Raw genomic sequence first — 20,032 nt, forward strand, 5'->3', positions numbered from 1 at the left:
TATTTCTTCGCTGCTGCTCATTTGTTAGTCTTTAACGGTGATGATTTCTGTTATTTGAACACTACTCCTTTTTTACAATTTGTAGTTACTCTTCTTTAATCTAGATACTGACCTAACATATATATATATTTTCTATTATTAAATTAGAGTATGTGTTTTTACTCATATAATATAGCAAAAACAGTATATTTATTTAGATAATATTTTTAAGAATGTCCAAAAAGAATTCACAAGTATACATTAGACCGGCATGATTTTCACTAAATGGATGAAGGATGATTAGGACTTTTGAGATTTAATAATAAATTAATAGAAACAACCCAAAAAACAAAACAAAAGTGGGTGGAAAGGAAAGAACAGTCTATATATATTACATAATAGTGTTTGAAAGCTAAGAATGAATGACATCTGTAGAATAATGTCCAAGTCCCTTTAATTTATTTATAAACAGTTGGTATTTAATTGTAAAAAAAGTTAAATAATTAATATTTAATTTAAAAATATAAAAAAATTAATAATTTTTAAGTATTTAAAATTTGTCAATTAAACAAAAGATAGATAACAGGTAGAAGGAAACATAAAATCAGCCTTTATAAATAGCCCTCACAACTTCAATTCGATCATAATCTATCGTTAACCTTATTATACACTCAATACTTCACTTGTCTTTCCTATAGCCATGTCCACCTCCTCTGGAACCTCACAGACTTACCTCAAAGGACATGAAGAACACATGAATAATTCTTCATTATCAACTCTTATTATTCTACAACGCAACACTTCATCTTCTTGTGGCACTGAGAGAAGAGGTAGAAGAAAGCAGCAATCAGCAGAACCAGGAAGATTTCTTGGTGTGAGAAGACGGCCATGGGGAAGATATGCTGCTGAGATCAGAGACCCTACAACCAAAGAGAGACACTGGCTTGGAACCTTTGACACTGCTCATGAAGCTGCTCTTGCTTATGATAGAGCTGCTCTTTCCATCAAAGGTGGCTTAGCAAGAACAAACTTCATCTACACAACCACACAAAACAACACCATCAATGGTAATAATCTTCTCAACTCTATGGATAATAATCCTCATCATCATCAACAAGTTGTTTTGCCACCTTCACAAGATTATTTCCTCAACAATACTCATCAGAATTGCATCATGTCTCACCAACTTGATGATGATATTACTTCCCTTGTCGACGATGAGAACCCTTCAAATTTGGTGATGAAGAGCGATGAGAATTTGTTCTTCTTCTCAGCCACTGATTCCACAAATTCTGGCTATCTGGAATGCATTGTTCCAGAGAATTGTTTCAGACCTATTTCTTCTAGTACTCCCACCAACAACAATACCTCAAACTCCTCCATGAGTGCTGCTTCAGCTCCTAGTGACCAAAATGTTGTTAGCAGCATTAACACAAACACCATGGAGGCATTGAAGCACGTGAGAACAATGGCACCAGATTACTATGGTGGTGAAGAACTTGATGGTCAAGGAATATTCTGGAACAATCAGGATGAGCAACAATCATCTTGGGATTGCAATAATAAGAGTAATAATTATGGTGAACTTTCAGGTATATTTGACAAACAAGAAGGTTGCATGAATGCATTGTGTCCCATCATGAATGAGACTAGTCCAAGCTATGGAGTAGTAGTGACTACTCGTGAGTCTGCTATTCCTATTCCTTCAACTACTTCTCCATCAATTCCTTCTTTGGGGGATGTCCACTTAGGAATGACCTACTCGCTCTTCTAGTTCTTTTATTTTTCCTTCTATATCTATTTATTATGTATTCATTGTTTTATTATTATAGAATAAAATGTTATTCTTAGTTAAACTAAGAATTACACTTTATTCTATATAATAATAAATATGAATACACAATAGATACAAAAAATTCAAGTCAATTATTAGTTTATTACTACAGCGTTGAGGTGTCCTTATGATGATTGACTAAGGGCGGTACGCTACACTTTATGTACTTTGCATGTACCTTGTACGTTTCGTAGCGCCCCTCATCTCCTTTTTTTTTTCTATTTTTTGTTTTTTTTTTTGTTTTTTTTTTTCTTGTTAATGTAATCTCAAAATTATGATGTGTGCTCCTTTTGTTCTAAAATTTTCCCAAAATAATGATAATAATAATAATGATAATAATAGGTTAAAAGTCATTGGAGTTGCACTTTAGAATAAGAGAAAAGGACAATTTAGTCCCTGACCTTTTAAGCCTTAGACATTTTCGTCCCTGAGCATTGAAAAATACATTTAAATCCCTGACGTTCCTGAAAATAAGACCGATCAGTCCCTCCGTCCATGAGCCACCCTCAGAGCGGACAGAAATGCTGAGCTGGCTTCCCCTATGCTTACCTGGCTCAACGGCGTTCCCACATGGCACGTTAGTGGGATGGAGGTTTTGAAAATGGGACACATAAGTCCTTCTCACTCAAGTAAAATGACTACATTGCCCTTAGCCATAATTCTATCCTCACCGCCTCTCTCCTCTTCACCTGCGCAGCCCCCAACCCTCCTCTCCTCATTCTTTCTGCCTTCTCAACTATAGACACACAAAACAAATGCATTCACACACATGGATGAGAGATCCAAGAAGGGAGATGCGTCGCCGGTAGGGTGTGGGCCGCCGTCACGCCATCGTCAAGCTGGAGGGAGGAGCCGTCGCCGCCACGCCTCACCGTCGATCTCTTCTTCACCTGCGCAGGAAGAGTTGAACCGTTGAAGTGCATAAATCTCAAATTACGCCCTAATTCAGATTTTAGAAGGAAAAAAGTTGAAAACTCTTTGCTTCTCTCTGAGACTCAAAAGAGGAATGAGGCCTCCGAAAAAGTCGATCCACGCCGTCACCACATGGGTGCGGCGGCAGCCTCCGAAGGTAAAGGCTTTTCTCGCCGTCGTTTCGGGCATGGCGGCGCTCGTGTTTCTCCGCTTCATCGTTCACGATCATGACAACCTTTTTGTCGCCGCTGAAGCTGTCCACTCCCTTGGAATCTCCGTTCTCATCTACAAGCTCATGAAAGAGAAGAGTTGTGCCGGTTACCCCTTCCCTTCATCTTCTCACAATTTAATTCAATTGCTCCATCGAATTTCTTGCTTTTCTCGACATATTTATGTATTAAAAATTCTTCTTGTTTCTTTGGTTCTTTTTGAAGACTAAATTGTTTGATGCATGGTTGGAAGGCTAAGAAAACACGGCAATGAAAAAGCTTAATTTTTATTTAACCGGAAATAAGATCATTGTGGCCAGAAAATTTTTTCCCCCTTGAGATTATTGGCTTCTTTTGTTTGGTTTCATTTATAAAGCCAAAATCCATTCTTCTTTTATTATGGTTGAAAAGGCAGAAAGAGTGAGGAGAGGAGGGTTGGGGGCTGCGCAGGTGAAGAGGAGATCGACGGTGAGGCGTGGCGGCGACGGCTCCTCTCTCCAGCTTGACGATGGCGTGACGGCGGCCCACACCCTACCGGCGACGCATCTCCCTTCTCGAATCTCTCTTCCATGTGTGTGAATGCATTTGTTTTGTGTGTGTATAGTTGAGAAGGCAGAAAGAGTGAGGAGAAGAGGGTTGGGGGCTGCGCAGGTGAAGAGGAGAGAGGCGGTGAGGATAGAATTATGGTTAAGGACAATGTAGTCATTTTACTTGAGTGAGAGGGACTTATGTGTCCCGTTTTCAAAACCTTCATCCCACTAACGTGTCACGTGGGAACGCCGTTGAGTCAGATAAGCATAGGGGGAGCCAGCTCAGCATTTTCCGTCCGCTCTGAGGGTGGCTCATGGACGGAGGGACTGATCGGTCTTATTTTTAGGAATGTCAGGGATTTAAATGTATTTTCCAATGCTCAGGGACGAAAATGTCTGAGGCTTAAAAGGTCAGGGACTAAATTGTCCTTTTCTCTTAGAATAAAGAGAAAGCTTTAAGAAAATTTAATGCATTGAAAGAAGAGTGATTTAATTTGCAATTAATATTTTTAATTAAAAATTATTATATACATATTCATACCCTGACCTAAAATATAAGACAGGCTCAATTAAGATAAGAGGCCTAATCTAAAAGGTTGGCCTCTGTCACTCGTCCGACTTTTTCAAAGAGGTCGGGATCAACGCAAGCAGGCAATTGTCACTTATCCAAGTGAGTAACTACCTTCTTAAATCTCTCACCACTTTTAGAAGAAAGATCTCAATAATTCTAAAATAAAGGGACGGTTATTCACCATCAAAAGTGGAACTACTGCAACGGTGGTTATTAGTTCATCCCCTATAAATACACTAACATACTCAGATAAATCTAAGTCCAATACACTTAAATCTGCTTAACCTCTTTGCTGACTTAGACATCGGAGTGTCTTGTAGGTACCACCCCCTATCCATCCAAACATACAATTTGGACGGCAGCTCCCTAACATAGGACAAGTCGGAGACCCCATTCTTAAACGTTTGAGCCTCCCATTTGAGCCTAACAATCTGGTTTCAGGTAAACCCCATAACAATACACATTAAAGATTAATTATTATATATATTTTATATTAATAATTAATTTAATATTACTTTTTAGTATACACTTGATATAATTATTTTAATTTAAGCTCAGGTGGTAGGGCTGGGATAATTTAACTGAAAATACTAGATTCAAGCTCTATATAGGTAGTCTAACCTAGCATAACAGATTTGAAAATTCAGAAATGAGCAAATCTTTAAAAGTAAGTGGAAGTTATTCGTAGAAGTTGTTCACACTGTTCGAAAGTTTGTCTTCCTATTTTTCCTTCTTAAAGATGACCTTACCTATTTCTTTTTGAATTCTATTAAGAAATCAATGAGGAATTTTGTCAATGTGTATAATGGGTTGGTTATTTAGCCCAATAGAGATAAATAATAAAAATCACTTCACAGATGATCTAAATTCAAAAATTCTCATTTAGTTATTTCATATCAAATTTCAAATTCCCTAATTTCAAATTTCAAATTTTTTAAAAATTCAATTAGTTATTTCAAAAAAATTATCATCTGAAATCCTAATTTACTAAAGCATTTCACTCCAATACTCTCTTCTTTTTCAACCGGCGGCCACTCCCACCTTCATCAATAATCATCCCATTTCACCGTCGCTGTTTGGCTTGCCACACGCCACTCACCCTTACTAAAATTAATCATCCACTTAAGGATAAAAATAATCATCTGCATACCTAATGAATTGAACATCTTACATAATTTAATTATATATAATTAAATCCAATCCAAGCAAAATAATCATCTACATAAAAATTAAAATAACCATCCGCATACCTACTAAAATGATCATCCTAAATTGACCATTAAAATAGAAGAAGATGATGAATAAACAGAAGAAACAACTATGATCATCCAACAATTTAATTTTTATTAAAAAAATGTATAATTTGACATATGAGTCTTATGATTTGATGTAACCATAGAACTGGAGAAACAAAAAATAAAAAAAAAGCTTGAACAGATGAGGAGACATGAGTGAGAATCAAAAGTAAGCAATTGAGTATTTTATTTGATATTGTCTTCAAGCACGCGTACGTTACATCTACCATACTCACACAGTTAATTCAAACAGCGGTGTCGTTGAGCTTTTGGCGGCGTATGCAGGAACCCGTGGCGGCGTCGGTTAGAGTCTGCGGCAGTGTCGGCGACATGGTTACGTGAGGGGAAGGAAAGTATTATATTCGCGGTGAGGGCGGGACGTTGCTGACCACGAAACGGAGATGACGCTGCTTCAGGAGGGAGACGGCGGTGCTGAAGTTTAGGTTACTTGGTCTCCGGATGGTTGCCGCCGACTATGAGGAGAGAGGGGGACTATGAGGCGCAGAGTGGGTGCAGATAGCAGATGGAGGGTGACGGCTCTGCTAGAATTTGGATGTAGAGACCATATGTAATGTGAATGAATTTAACTACTAATCCTAATTTTTTAAATTTCAAAATCTGAATTTAAATAATTATTAAATAATTAATTAAAAATCTGATTTTTAATTTTAAAAATACCTTTCTTTTTAAGTCTATTGTAGCATTATACACTAAAACTATTGACTCTCTATACATTTTTTTTTTCTTTTATTACTTCGGTTACATAGTTGTTTAATTGATTGGTAGAACTTTTTCATGTGGGGCATTATTATGTGTGATGTCCGATTTTAGACCAACTTTATTATTCAAGGAATAAAAAGAATTATCTTGAAAAAAAAAGTCCTATATAGGTAATTGAATAGGTAATTGAATTGATATTTAAAAGTAAAAAAAGAAAAAAAAACATGCCATTTAAATAATTATAATATATCCATTTCGAACACAAAATATGTGAGAAGATAATGTAATATTAACACAAGATATAAATTCTTAATTATTCTGTCAAAGATATACATTAGTAAGATAAAGATAATAACTATCTAAACAAAAATGAATAAACTAACTGAAGCTTTAGTTATTAATATTGAATTTAACCTTTTTTTATTTTTATCTTTTACTTTGACTGAATGTAATGAACAAAATTTTATAAAATCAAATCATATATTTAGATTATTATTCAATTAATAAGTATAAAAATAATCATTTTTGCTGATGTAATAATATATTGTTAGGTATATATATAAAAAATTTATATATAACCCATAAAAATTAAATCTAATCTTTTAATGATCAATTTCACTAATAATATTTTTACAATAGAAACCACCAATAATATAACAACTTTTATGTTTAGCTCATTAAAGACTTTGCTTAGAACAATCGCCAGCAAAATTCATAACATGTTATATTCAATTTAAAAATATTATTTATATATTAAAATAAATTATTAAAATTAATTATTATATAATATATTTTTATACAAATTTGTGTATAATTTTATTTATTTTTAATGTATTATTTTATATTACTTGTCAATTTTAATATATACCTATGATTGTATTTAGTTACATTAATATTTTCTATATAGAGACACATAATGTCATAATGTAAGGGTGAGTGTGTGCTGCTTTTCGGCTAGTTGCCTGAACTTTTGGCAGCAAGAAGTACCCTATGAACAAATGAACAACATAGACGCACATGAAGAGAGAGAGATCTATATAAAGTAACTAAATAGTAAATAATACACATAAAAAATTTACCTTTATTATGAAAAATTTCAGTATAGATAATTCTAATAGTAAAAAAGTAACTAAATAGTAAATCACATAAAACATTGGATTGGTTTGGCAAAATTATCGATCTAACAAAGGAATGATTACCGGTGCTTAATTTTTCCATGGGAATGATACTTGTATTCTAAGACCACCATCTTCTGAAATGGGTAAAATTAAAAAATAAATGAAATGGGTAAAATTAAAATATTTAAAAAATATAACCAAATTAAAAATTAAAGGTATTTTTAAAATTTTTTAAAAATATTAAAAACAAAAAATATCCTTTTTCTTTACATTACATAAGTGGTCTTTTTTTTCAAACATATTCCAAAATTTTATATATGTTAATTCAATTTTATCTTAAAAATATTTAATTTTTATTAAATATTTTTTTGATAATTTATAATTATTTCAGCAATAATGTTTAACAAATAGGAGCCAATGACAATGTTTGACAAATAAGAATCAATGATAGAATTTTATATTTGATTTATTTGAATTGAAATTTGTCCTTCTGAAATTGTTAATTGCTATTAAATCTTTTTTAAAAAAATTTAGTTGTTAAGGAAGCATTTGATAAATAATTTTTTTATTAAATAAAGCTAAAATAAAAAATCTATTTTAATTTTTTTTATTTGACTTCTGTTTCCTTCTCTTAATGAATCATTCTATGATTTGCTGGGGACCGAATTATTATGTTTAATTTTTATTTAATAAAAATACTAATCTTAGTTCTTGGGACTTAGAAGAAGGGTTCAAAGATAATCACGTTAAATCTTAAGGAATATTTTATAAAAAATAATATATTTTTGAATTTTTAAAAAATATTGTTATCATTTAATATTTTAGAAATAATTTTATTACGTTCAAAAATTTTTTTCAGAACATTTTTAGTAGCTTACCCATTTAAAATGAGAGTGCAATTCATGAAGGTTCACGACACTAAACTCATTATATATATATATATATATATATATATATATATATATATATGAAAAAATAGCTGTACATTACATAAACCACGCAGGAAAAAAACATCACTACTACGGGTACCATCTTATTAAGACATTTCTATTTTCTCATACACATTAGACCCTGAAAGTTGAGAGATAAGTATGCACTGCTGATGGTTGGAAACTTGGAATTTCACTTTTGAACTTTACGACTTTACGTTGAAAATTTGATTTGGTGCCGCAGTACATGTGGTAGTTTGGTTGGCTGTGCTCTACACTAGAGAGGAGATTTTTTTAAAATAAATAAAATAAATTTTTTATTTATGGATATAAATAATTTAAAGCATTTTTATTGATTTGTATTTTATTACTTATCTTATTTATAGTGTAAATAAAATAATACTATGTATATCTTGTTTAGACACGATTCTGGGACAATAATTCTGCAATGTTTGGAGTAACCTCGGTACTTTATTATATGACTCTATTCAATTATCATATATCTACACAATTGTCTTTTGCTTTGTCATCCAGATCTTTACGTACGAGGGTATGAAGTGATAGCTTTGCTTAACTGTCCCTTGTAGAACATAGATATTGGCTGATGGGCCGAATTGTATGAGGGGCAAGCTACAAATGAGATTATTGTCCAACTATCGATGGTCCTAAGACATGGTGGGGGCTAAACAGGTATGTGCACCTCCAAATCTAAGCACCTCCCTAACGAAATAAAATATACATGGTAGGCATTTATAACCAAAATAATCATGATAAATTAGAATATAAACAACAATTAAACTTGATCCGACTTTACGATTCGGTACTCAACACTTCTACGAATATTGTAATTCTTCACACCTTGCAATACTGGCTCTCTGCTTTTGAATCTGTGGCCAACCATAAACTCCACACCACCATCTATGTTGTAATCGTCCCCACCCATATAGGAAAATGGAGTTTCCTCGTGCATCGCATCCAGATGCAATGTATGATAGTGATCGGTTATAATTGATAAGGCCGGAATTGGTTGCAAGGCAGGCAAAAGATACCGAACTGATGTGTCGACCAGAATCTCTGGTACAAACTCCCCTTCCTCATCATCCTCAGAAGAACTACTATCATTGCTATTGGCAACATACTCCTCATATGCCTCTTTACTGTCCACATCCATGTCTTCCGCTGGACTAGTACAGTATAACGGTGGTGGTGCAAGAAGTGGGTCATCTTGCACAAAATTCGAATGGTCAGATCCACCGCCACCAACATCATCAACCTCCGCAAAAAGCTCCATCACTTGTTCCACCATGATTCTCCCGTTGATGTCAAACATGGGACACACATACTCATCGCCATGGAGTCAAAACAGACGAAATAAAAAAAAAGTCCATTTTCCACCGGTACTAGCAACCTATACTCAATTCTTCCAACCTCTTTTCTCCCGCTAGCACCAATGCTCCAAAATATTAGACTATTTAGCTCGGACAAAGAACTTTTACTCTCCGAGTGTACAACAGAATAAAATTATCACACTCAAATATCACCACAGTGTCACTATTTTTCATATGACAATTGGGATACACACTTACAACCATATATCCACTACCACTAGACATTTTTTCTTAACTTTTGGAAGAAAACCGAAAGAGAAGAATTGAAATATTTGTGAAAAATACAAATGGTTGCAAATCCTTTTATAGCTGCTCAAAATTTTACGTACTGTATCTTATTTATAGTGTAAACGAAATAAACACGTTTGTAGAGTACAAATTAATAAAAATACTACAAATTACTTATATCCATAAATAAAAAATTTATTTTATTTATTTAAAAAAAAATCCCACTAGGAGGACATAAGATGGAAAATTGAACTTGGATATAATACACGAAAATAATTTAACAGTGTTGATCTAATAGAATTTATTTTTTCGTCGCTGCTTTCTTTTCTTTCTTCATCGTATCTCCTCTTCCACTACCTCTACCACTACTTCCTTCTCCGCATACCTCTACCTCCTTCGTCAGCCTCTTCCTCTTTGCCCTCGTTTTCTGAGTGTCGTCGCCACTCCTCCTTCTCCCTCTTCCTCTCTTCACCTCCACCTTATGTCACCTTCTGGATCTGACTCGCATTGCCACCTTCGCCTCTGCATCACCTACTAGATTTGGCCACCGCCGGCCTCCTAATATCTTCTTTCTTTGGAATTAAAATGTTGACTAACAGTTGATTGTCTAAAATTTAATAGTAAAGATATCATTGAAAGTTATTTCAAACGATAAGAACAAAATTAAATCGAATTAAATATTAAAGATGTTTTAGAAAATTTTCGAAAACCTTAAAAACAAAAAAGCATACTTTCCCCTATTATATTTAATGCATGATATATCATATTTATCCCGGTGCATCATAGCCCTGTCCCTGAACAAAATGGCTACTCTTACTTATCTAATGATCGCGCAGGTAACTTGTCCAATGAAGATATGCATTTCATTTGTCTCATAATTCCATTCGATGTTGTGCATCATGCTGCATGCTACCTTTTCTACTTAAGCAAAGTGGTAATGTATTTATAATACAATCATCTTACAAATATCAAAATATTCAGTCAAGGGTGGAAGGGAGTGAAAAAAACAAAAAAAAAAAACCCCTCTGAAAAATTACCTGATCAAAGCTTGATCAAGTAAACCAATATTAAAAGAGAAACGAAAGGTTATTGCACACTAGGTGTCAATTTATGTGTTTTCTTCATATATATGTATTCTGTAATAAATTTAAGTACCAAGTCAGGCTTTTGATTCTTACAACATCAAAACCATATAAGAGAGCAATGTGTAGCCTCATTTTATCTCCTGATTACCGCTCTTCACAGCAAACCCTAGACACAAGTTGGGAATAAGACTGAACAAGGCTTTCCGAAGCTGAACCAAAAGATGATATTGAATTCGAAAAAGGGGTTTGGCCGAAGAGAAATAAACATGTGGTCAATTTAATTCTGGAGAAAATTTTTCTGATAACAAAAGATTAGAAGCATAAATGAGCACAACAAACTTCAGAGAAACTGGAGATGTGGATGGTCTTGCAGATTCTTTTGGTGTTATTCAAAAGCAACTTGACTGTATGGTTTTTTGATGAAATTCTCAAGGCTGGCCATGGCTTATTCAAGATCAATGGGATGGCCACAAAAAGTTTATATGAACATGAAGGTAATTGGATAGACATGTGCTAGACCTGAATCTGGAACTGGGATAACCAAAAAATAAGAATGTATCTGAGGACCTCGTTGAAAATGATGTCCAGTTGAAGAATTTAGATATAAAAAAGGGGTAAGGATGAGGTATGCATTCACATTGCTTAGCTCGAGCTTGAGGTGGTGCAAGAGACAGTACTAGTTGTGGCAGTATCAGCAGCTGCTGATGTACTGGAACTCTGAGCAGATGGTTGACTGCTTGATTGAGAAACAGGTTCACCTGTTGACAAAGTCAAGCCGACTGATCCGGTCAATGTGTTCATTGAAGATGGTATCCGAGATGAAACAGACTCCTTGATGGATCCTGAGGTGAGCTCAGGCCGCAACTCTGATGTTGAAGATGACAGAGCAAGTGTACCAACTGAAGAACCAACAGGATAGGGTGCAACCGGCATGTCAGCCAGGGATGATGTGGATGGACTATAACTCAATAATCCCATAGGATGATCAAATCTGCATGCAGAGCCAAACTTACATACTCCACGCTGTGTGTAATGTGTGCAAGGTGATGCCCCCTGATCAAACACAGATTGGATGCTTGACAATCAAGAATGCAGTCAAATAAATATTTTAAAAAATACTTTAAATGAACAGCCGAACCTATCATCACCAAGTGCTAGTTCAAACCAAGGAATGTTAAATGAAAAACAAAAAGAAACAAAAAAAAAATTAAGAAATTAAATACTTTTCTTGAACCACAGCTATCTGTCTATAATATGGAGAATTGGAAGTGCTTCTAATCCAAAGGAGACATAAAATCTAACCACAGACAGTTTGGGCATTGAATAATTAAGCTACAATGGGAAGAACTGAGACAAAACAGATGACAAAGCATGAGACCATCTCTAGAATAATCACACAACACAAGGCTCCTATGCCCAACTTTTCAAGGAAATGTTAATGACTGAGCAACTGATGTGCACAGACCAAATAAAGCATGCATAAGTCTTTCATATTTAACCCAAGAGGCACCCCATGATATGAATAAGATTCAGGCAGACAAACTAGGTAAATAATTAATATGAATGCTCAAACACTCAATCATAAGTTCTAGGCTTCTTTTGGTATTACAGAAATAAATAAATAAATAAAAGAGAGGATGGGGAAAAAAAATAGCATTTGGAGAAGTAATATTTCAAGGGTGAATTATAGATGCTAAGTCCAAACTAGCTGCACTTTTCGCATGCCCCAATGGCCCAACCCCTACTCCCAACCCTATATTTCAGTGACCCCCTTCTCTCTAAATTCTAAAGGGCTCATCCCCCCCCCCCCCCCCACCTCCTCTCTCATTCATTATTATATTACCTAGATCACGCACACCAACCAGAATCACCGTGTCAGAGATGGCAAAGCACAGATTTCAATGGATTCAGGACTTCATGTGATATCAACTAAAACTTTGATCATGAGTAGACATTGGATATCAAAGGTGAAAGATGCAGTTTTGGAGCAGTTAGAGGGGAAAGATGATGATGACAGAGGGACATTTGCTGTTAGTAAAGTTGAGGATCAAGGAGGTGTAGTGGTTGTGGTTGTGGTGCAATTAGTAACACATATCAATCATAACAAATACACCCAAGTTGTTATACCCTCTGACAAGTTCAAGTCACCTGAGTGAACTTCAATAGCCAGTACCTACTCAGCCACATTTATATATGTTATTAAAATTCTATTCATATACTTTGATAAGCAGGAAAAAAAAAAGAAAAAAAAAAACTATATGTCAATATCCATAAGCTGAAATCTTGTAAATCTTAAAAAACATTACCAGTAATCAATGCCAATATTTTTTTCATGAAACACGAGTTCATAAATTTTGGTACAAGGGCATGCAATCATGCATGCTACCGAAAGAGGAAATAATATTTAACATGAAAGACAAAATCTTCCATTTAACTTTCCTCTCTTCATGATGATTTAAACAAAATATGATACCAAAAATGAACTCCCATATTTTACAAAAAAAAAAGGTGCGCATTGGACGAAAAAGTATATACATGGAATACAAAAACTCATTAATGGTAGCAGGTCCAACTTTAATATGCAGGACTAAATAAATTACCTTAGGGAGTACATTGGGATTAAAATATCCCTTCATGAACAATACATTAATGGGAGAAATCCCTAAAAATTATGCAGTAGAAACAAGTCAGAGAAGCATTGCATTTAAATGTAATATAAACATACTTAAAAAGTGTCAATAAGTTTCGAACATTTATAGTACAGAATAACTTTTCAACAGTTTAAAGTACACAATAACATATCCACATATTCGACAATCCATAAAGCTTAGTAGAGAACTCAAGCTATTACTCCATCCTATCCAGATGCTGCTCCATTCCATTTCTTCTAGTTGATATGCTAAGAGAACTTAACCCTTCGTTACAGTCAATTAATCAGATCTTAATATTTATCGAGTATACACCTAAAGAAAGTGTTAGATAATCATTCACGTGCCTCCTCCTTTAAGCTTTTGGGAGAAGTGGTATCATGACATGATACCAGAGCTTTTATAACCGAAATCTAAAGTTTGATCCTTGTTATTTCCCAAAAGAGAAAAAAAATAGCATAAGAAAAATAAAAAGAGAAAAGAAAGCTTATGCAAAAAAAGTCATGTAAATCCAAGAGACCCTTGTGTGAGAAGGCGTATTAGAGATACAATCATTCATGTATCTCCTCTTTTCAGTTTAAATTTTTGGGAGGAGTGGTATCATGACAGAAAGAAACAAGATGCACACCTAAGACGACATCAAGGGAATTCCACTCATTAACGGTAAAACCAATCCCAAAGTGGCACTCCTAAACCAAAAGTTTATGTTCATGCTTTAAACTTTTGCTAGAAGAATCCCCAATAGAATAAAGCCATAATAGTTTAAAGATACCCAACCTTATGATTAAAACACTCATACAGAAGGCAGTTGTAACATCATTCCATATACTTAACTGAACCACTTCCATGAAAATGGAGGAACAGGAATCTTGGCAAACCATCTTCCTACTATTTTAAAGGTTCCTTAGTCAAGATCATCAAATTCTTACTATTCACTAAATTTTAGAGAGCAGTTGTGCTGTAACCCAGCATGAATGCATTAAACAAGATACTACAATGGTAAAAGCTCACTATTTCATGCAAACAACAACAACAACAACAACAACAAAGCCTTGTCAACACTATTTCATGCAAACATTAGCTTAAAATATTAATCAAAGAACAAGAACAAGGGAGAATTGCTCCTATTGGGACATTCTTTTCTATGATAAAATGAAAACTAAATCTCAGGTTCGATAAACCATGTTTCAAATCCTACATAGAGCTATTTGAAACAAAATTATTATACGTCAATCTGGCCTAAACATTAAGATGGATCAATGAGAAAGCCATGTTTTTTTTTTCTCTACAAGGTAGAAATGGGAATACAAAATATGTATCATTCATAGCGCAATATTAAGTGCAAAGAAGTTCAGAGGTAACAGTTACCGGACGTAACGGAAGGCCAGCAGGACTAAGAATTACATTCCCTTTCGGTGCACTCATGTCTGGTGGATGGTGATACCTACATAATGGACCGAATTTACACTCCCCTGTCTTTAAGTAATGCTGACATTCTGGCTGATCAGGCCTTTCTGGCAATGACTGCTCTTTCTGACTACCGCCTGAAAGACCAAGAGAAGAACTGGAAGGTTGATAAGGTCCAGCATAGGCAGCTGGTGATGAAGGCACCTGAGTTATCCCATAAAGCTGTGCTGACCCAACATTAGTTGGAGTACTAGAAGGAAGGACGGGGCTTGCTGCAGGAGCCTGTACAAAGAGCTCAACAGTCAACAGCTTCAACCAAAGCAGATAGATGATATATTCAGATAACCTTCTAAAAAGTACTATAAAGCCAAGGCTGCCGTCTTTTCTTCTCAGAAAACACATAAGCAGATTAGTTTTTTATTCAATTTTTATTTTTTCAAAAGCACATCCAAATAGACCACAAAAACTTCAAATGTATTTTTTGAAAACAAATGCAAGTATAACCTGAAAAAGAGTTGACAAGAAAATGCTTAGCCTACCTGATATGGACCCCAGCCAGAAAAAGGGACCATGGCAGGGGACAGAACCACAGGACCGTAAGGGCTGTGGACTAGTGAACCAGGTAAAAGCGGTGGTCTTGCAACCAGTACACCAATTTGTTGAGATGAAGGACCAGATGGAGGCTGTACAGATTGATATAACGGTGAAGGTACTGGTACAGGTAAAGGTGAAACTGGAGGAACCAGTGATGACGCTGGAACTTGGATGCCAGCAGGCTGGGGATGATGGAATTTACAAGTTCCACCAAACTTGCATCTCCCAGTTTTCACATAATAGGAACATTCTTTCTCACCCTGTCAAAAATAATTGTAAAATGTCAGTTCAAAGTAAGCCCATATGACATGACCTATGACTAAAAATGAGAACCAAGGTTCACATAATAATAATAATAATAATAATAATAATAATAATAATAATAATAATAATAATAATAATGCATAGAGGTCTATGCAGAATATATATATATCAATACAGACCGGTCGCAATGGATAACCATAATAATTTAGTGACACAGGGGTAGCAGAGCCTCCAGCCTGCCTAGGATGATTGTACTTGCAGGAAGAACCAAATTTGCATGACCCTGTCTTCATGTAATACTGCATTTTTAAGCATCAGCAGATATAATCAACACGCAAAAGAAAACTTAAAATACAAAGATGAGTCAAAACAGAAATTCAAGCTTATTCTATCCTCAACATATAATAGAATTATAGATTACCACAGGCACATCATTTCATATAAAACAAGGAATCACAGGGGTCAATTGTCAAAGGGAATAATTCAATGCATATCAAAAGTATAAGCAGAACCATATTAAGCACCTGGCACAAAGGCTGGCCAATTCGCTCTGGATACTCCCCTCCTCCAGTCCTAGCAGCAGCACCAACAGCCTGAAACATTCACATATCACCAAATCATTAGATCACTGCAAATATATCAATCTCAGAGTTCAATTGATTAAAAAAAATAGTGATTCAAAGGAGAACCCCTCAAACGAAAAGCCTTTTGATTCAATAAGCTCAACACTGTCACACTGATCATAGCCAATATCAAATCAAACTACACTAAGAAAAACTGATGATCACATCAAGCGCAAAAATAACACAACAAAAAACCCTCCACAAACTTAAAAATCAAACGAACGATCAATTTTACCGCGGCACGGTCACGGGGATGGTTGAAACGGCAGCGGGAACCATAGCCACAGAATCCAGTCCTCAAATAGTAGATACAATCAGCCTCATCAGGCCTTTGGGGATAAGATTCCTCTGCAGCACCCAATCCCATTTGCCACACCGGCTCTGCATTTTTCAAAATCAGGATCAGACACACTTCACAACACCCCACATTCTCCTATAACACAAATCACAACCGCAGAAAGCCACAAACTTTGGGCAAAAGGGGAAACGATTTTCATATTTTATTTTAGGAACAAAAATGAAAAGAACAGAGCGGTTGGGGCATTATATCAAATATAATATCATACCTTCGAGGCCAGTTCCGGTCCACTCCGGCGATGGATCAGACCGGGAACCCTCGCTGGACCGGCCGTACCGCTCCATTGCGCGGACACAAGGAAACCGGAGCTGATGGAACAGAGAATGAAAAGGTTCTTCCGATGAAATGGGGTGTGTTCCCCTGCTCCAGAGTGCAGATTCTAGAGAGAGAAAGTAGAGAGAGAAAAAATGGGGTTAGATTTTCTTGAGTGCTCTCTCTCTCTCTCTCTCTCTCATCTCTCTCTCACACACACACACACTCTCTTTCTCACACACACACAGAGACAGCGACTTGAACTGCTGCTTCTTCTAACAACTACTAAGGTAGGTTGGTTCCTCTCTCCCTCTCTCTATATTTCTCTCTCTCTATATATATATATATTTTTTATTTTTATTTTTTTCCTCACTCTCCTTCAGTTTCAAAGCGTTTTTGTGTTTTCGATCTTTCTTTGTATGTGCTGATTATTATGCTCTTTACTCTGAGTGTGTGTGAAAGGGGGGCTTCTTTTTGGTCTGTGAGTTTGTTGGTTGCTTTTATTTATATGCACCCGCCAACACACTTCCACGATATTATTATACTATTAATATCATTTTTTTGTTAATTTCCCAAATTAATTTTCAAAAATTTTTTAATCAGATAATTTAATTTTTAACAAATTTCAATCATAAAAATTATTTTTAGTTTTTTGTTTTGTTAGATATAATCAATCTTTTTATTAAATTTTGATAAACAAAAAATAAATCAGTCTCTATTGTTATTTAATAAAGACATAATAATTTCTAATAATTTTAAATATTCTATTAAATTTTTCATATAAACGAACAATTTGATATGGAAGTTTATTTATCGAGCAAATAAAAATTTAAAGAGTGATTTAGTGACTAAAATTTGGTAAAAAAATTATTTAAAATATTATACTATTTGATATTTTAATCTAATTAAAAGAATTATCTATGAGTAATAAAATCGGTCCAACTCACTAGATCATCCTATCAAATTCATTAAAAAAAAGTTGAGTTCAATTCATATTATTCTCTTTTATAAATTTTCAGTTTTTTTCTGCTAGAATTATTTATTTCTAATAACAAAAATATCATAGAAGATAAAAGTTTTTGGCATCAATTTTTTATATTTAGAACATAAATCCAAGATTATTAATTAATAATAATTAGGATAAATATTAAAATAATACTCAGAAATTTATATTGTTAAAAACAATAATCTCAAAAGATATGAGTGCTAAATAAATTTCAAAAAATTTTAAACTCAAAAGATTTAAAATGTAATAAAAATAACCAAATATTCAATATATATTTTCAAAAGGCTTTAAAGGTCATATTGAAACAATTTTTTATAATTATTATTAAAAGATAAAATATTTTTATCATTAAAATTTAGTAATTTTATGTTAAGTGTATTTCTTTCATTTGTTTTTGCAAATAACTAGATATTTTTAAAAAATAAAAAGGTTTAAATATTTAATTTTGATATGATATTTTGTATATAACTTCCAAATAATTATTCAAAGATTTAAAAAAAATGGATAAAATAGACAAATTATTTCCTAAATATCAATGTTATTTGTTAGTTCGCACTTCTAAAAAATTGTGAGTTTTATTATTATTTTTGTCACCTTTTAAATTATTTAAATTTTTATTTATTGTTCGTAATTTTTAATAGTATAAACTTTTAGATATTATTTTAATAATTTATTTTTTTTATAAAAAATAATATTTGCTATTTTAATCCACTATAAATAGAATAAAAAATATAAATAAATAAATTATTTTATTTATTATTTTAATCCAATATAATTAACATCTTCTTTCTGAAATCATGAAAGAACTGTTTGGGAGTTGGATTGACATGAACGGCAGAAAATAAGGGCAGAAGCTGTGGATAACGACATTTTTGCAGTGATCTAGAACATTTAATTGGAACGTAATGTCAGAATATTCAAATATACAAGAATAAGTATTGATTTTATTTAAACAAGGACAATGTTAAACTATAAAGAGTAGAATGGTTGTGATTCTTTTCGTGGTTGATAACATAGCTGGAGGTGCAAGGAGGTTAATTTCTTTATCTGCAGTGTTTAATATATTTATATTTGTTTATTTTGCTCCACTTTGATGTGTTGAGCTTCTTCTATTTCAAAAAGCTAACATCTTCTTCTCTTATAGTTGTAAAATGGAAATTTTGTTGAAACTCCGTGTGTTTTGGATTGGCTGAATGCGTGCGGTGATGGTAAAAAACAAGCTAAGCTAGTGTCAGAATTTTTGGGGAGAGAGAGAGAGCCAGAGAGGGGAAAAGAAAAAAGAAAAAAGATTAAAAAAAAAAGAATGAAATTTTGAGAAGGCTAAAGTGCCATTAAATTTTTCCTAGTAAGAGTTACTAGACAACAAGATTATGGCTGCGTTTGGTAAGATAATAATACATGATATTAAAAATAAAATATAAAAAATAAAAATATAAAAATTAATTTTTTATATTTTGTTTAATAATAAAATAAATATAAAAGTTTAATTATTTTAATTTATTTCATATAAGAATTTAAGAAAAAATATAATTATAAAAATAATAAAAATAAAATTATGTTAAAAAATATAAAATATATTAATTTAATATTTTTAAATATAATATTTATATCTATATTGTATCTATTAAATATAATTTTATATCTCAGTATTTATATTTTAATATCGTATACCTACAAACGAACAATTAATAAGAATACATCTTTTTTATTTTTTTATTTTAATCGATATTATTAAGTAAGATTTTATATTATTTAATATCTTTTGTTATTAATTTAAAATTGAGAAAAAAATATTTGAGATCATTTATTTCTAAGACATGACAGAGCTGTCCTTTCGCTTGTGGTGTTATATTAGTTAAATTGGAAACAAATAATGGGCAGATTAGTTAATAATTAATTAAGTTGTTATTAACTTATTATGTAATAGTGTTGTGTTGGTGTGGGCATGAGGTGATGACAGCATAGGCCAAAAGGAGAGCATGAGATCAGACAGACGGTGTTGGCTACGCGTGGCATATAAAAGAGGATCTTCCTTAAAGGTAGTAAAAAGGTCACATGAATTCACTGTGTGACAAGGATTAT

At 33.4% G+C, this 20,032-nt stretch overlaps 2 protein-coding genes across 2 annotated transcripts; one reads left to right on the forward strand and one right to left on the reverse strand.

The window, feature by feature from the left end:
* Positions 1-679: 679 nt before the first annotated feature.
* Positions 680-1,753, forward strand: LOC112718099 (uncharacterized). The gene has a single exon (XM_025770000.2). The coding sequence runs from the start codon at positions 680-682 to the stop codon at positions 1,751-1,753; it is 1,074 nt and encodes a 357-aa protein (XP_025625785.1).
* Positions 1,754-10,627: 8,874 nt separating this feature from the next.
* Positions 10,628-17,425, reverse strand: LOC112714305 (zinc finger CCCH domain-containing protein 58). The gene is made up of 7 exons (XM_025765877.3): positions 16,901-17,425; positions 16,570-16,715; positions 16,236-16,304; positions 15,891-16,010; positions 15,393-15,707; positions 14,815-15,135; positions 10,628-11,851 (listed from the first exon to the last, which is right to left on the reverse strand). Exons 1-7 carry the CDS (start codon positions 16,974-16,976, stop codon positions 11,441-11,443), a joined length of 1,458 nt encoding a protein of 485 aa, XP_025621662.1. The 5' UTR covers positions 16,977-17,425; the 3' UTR covers positions 10,628-11,440.
* Positions 17,426-20,032: the final 2,607 nt, after the last annotated feature.

This window comes from Arachis hypogaea, chromosome 10 (genome assembly GCF_003086295.3).
Source record: "Arachis hypogaea cultivar Tifrunner chromosome 10, arahy.Tifrunner.gnm2.J5K5, whole genome shotgun sequence".
Taxonomy (NCBI): domain Eukaryota; kingdom Viridiplantae; phylum Streptophyta; class Magnoliopsida; order Fabales; family Fabaceae; genus Arachis; species Arachis hypogaea.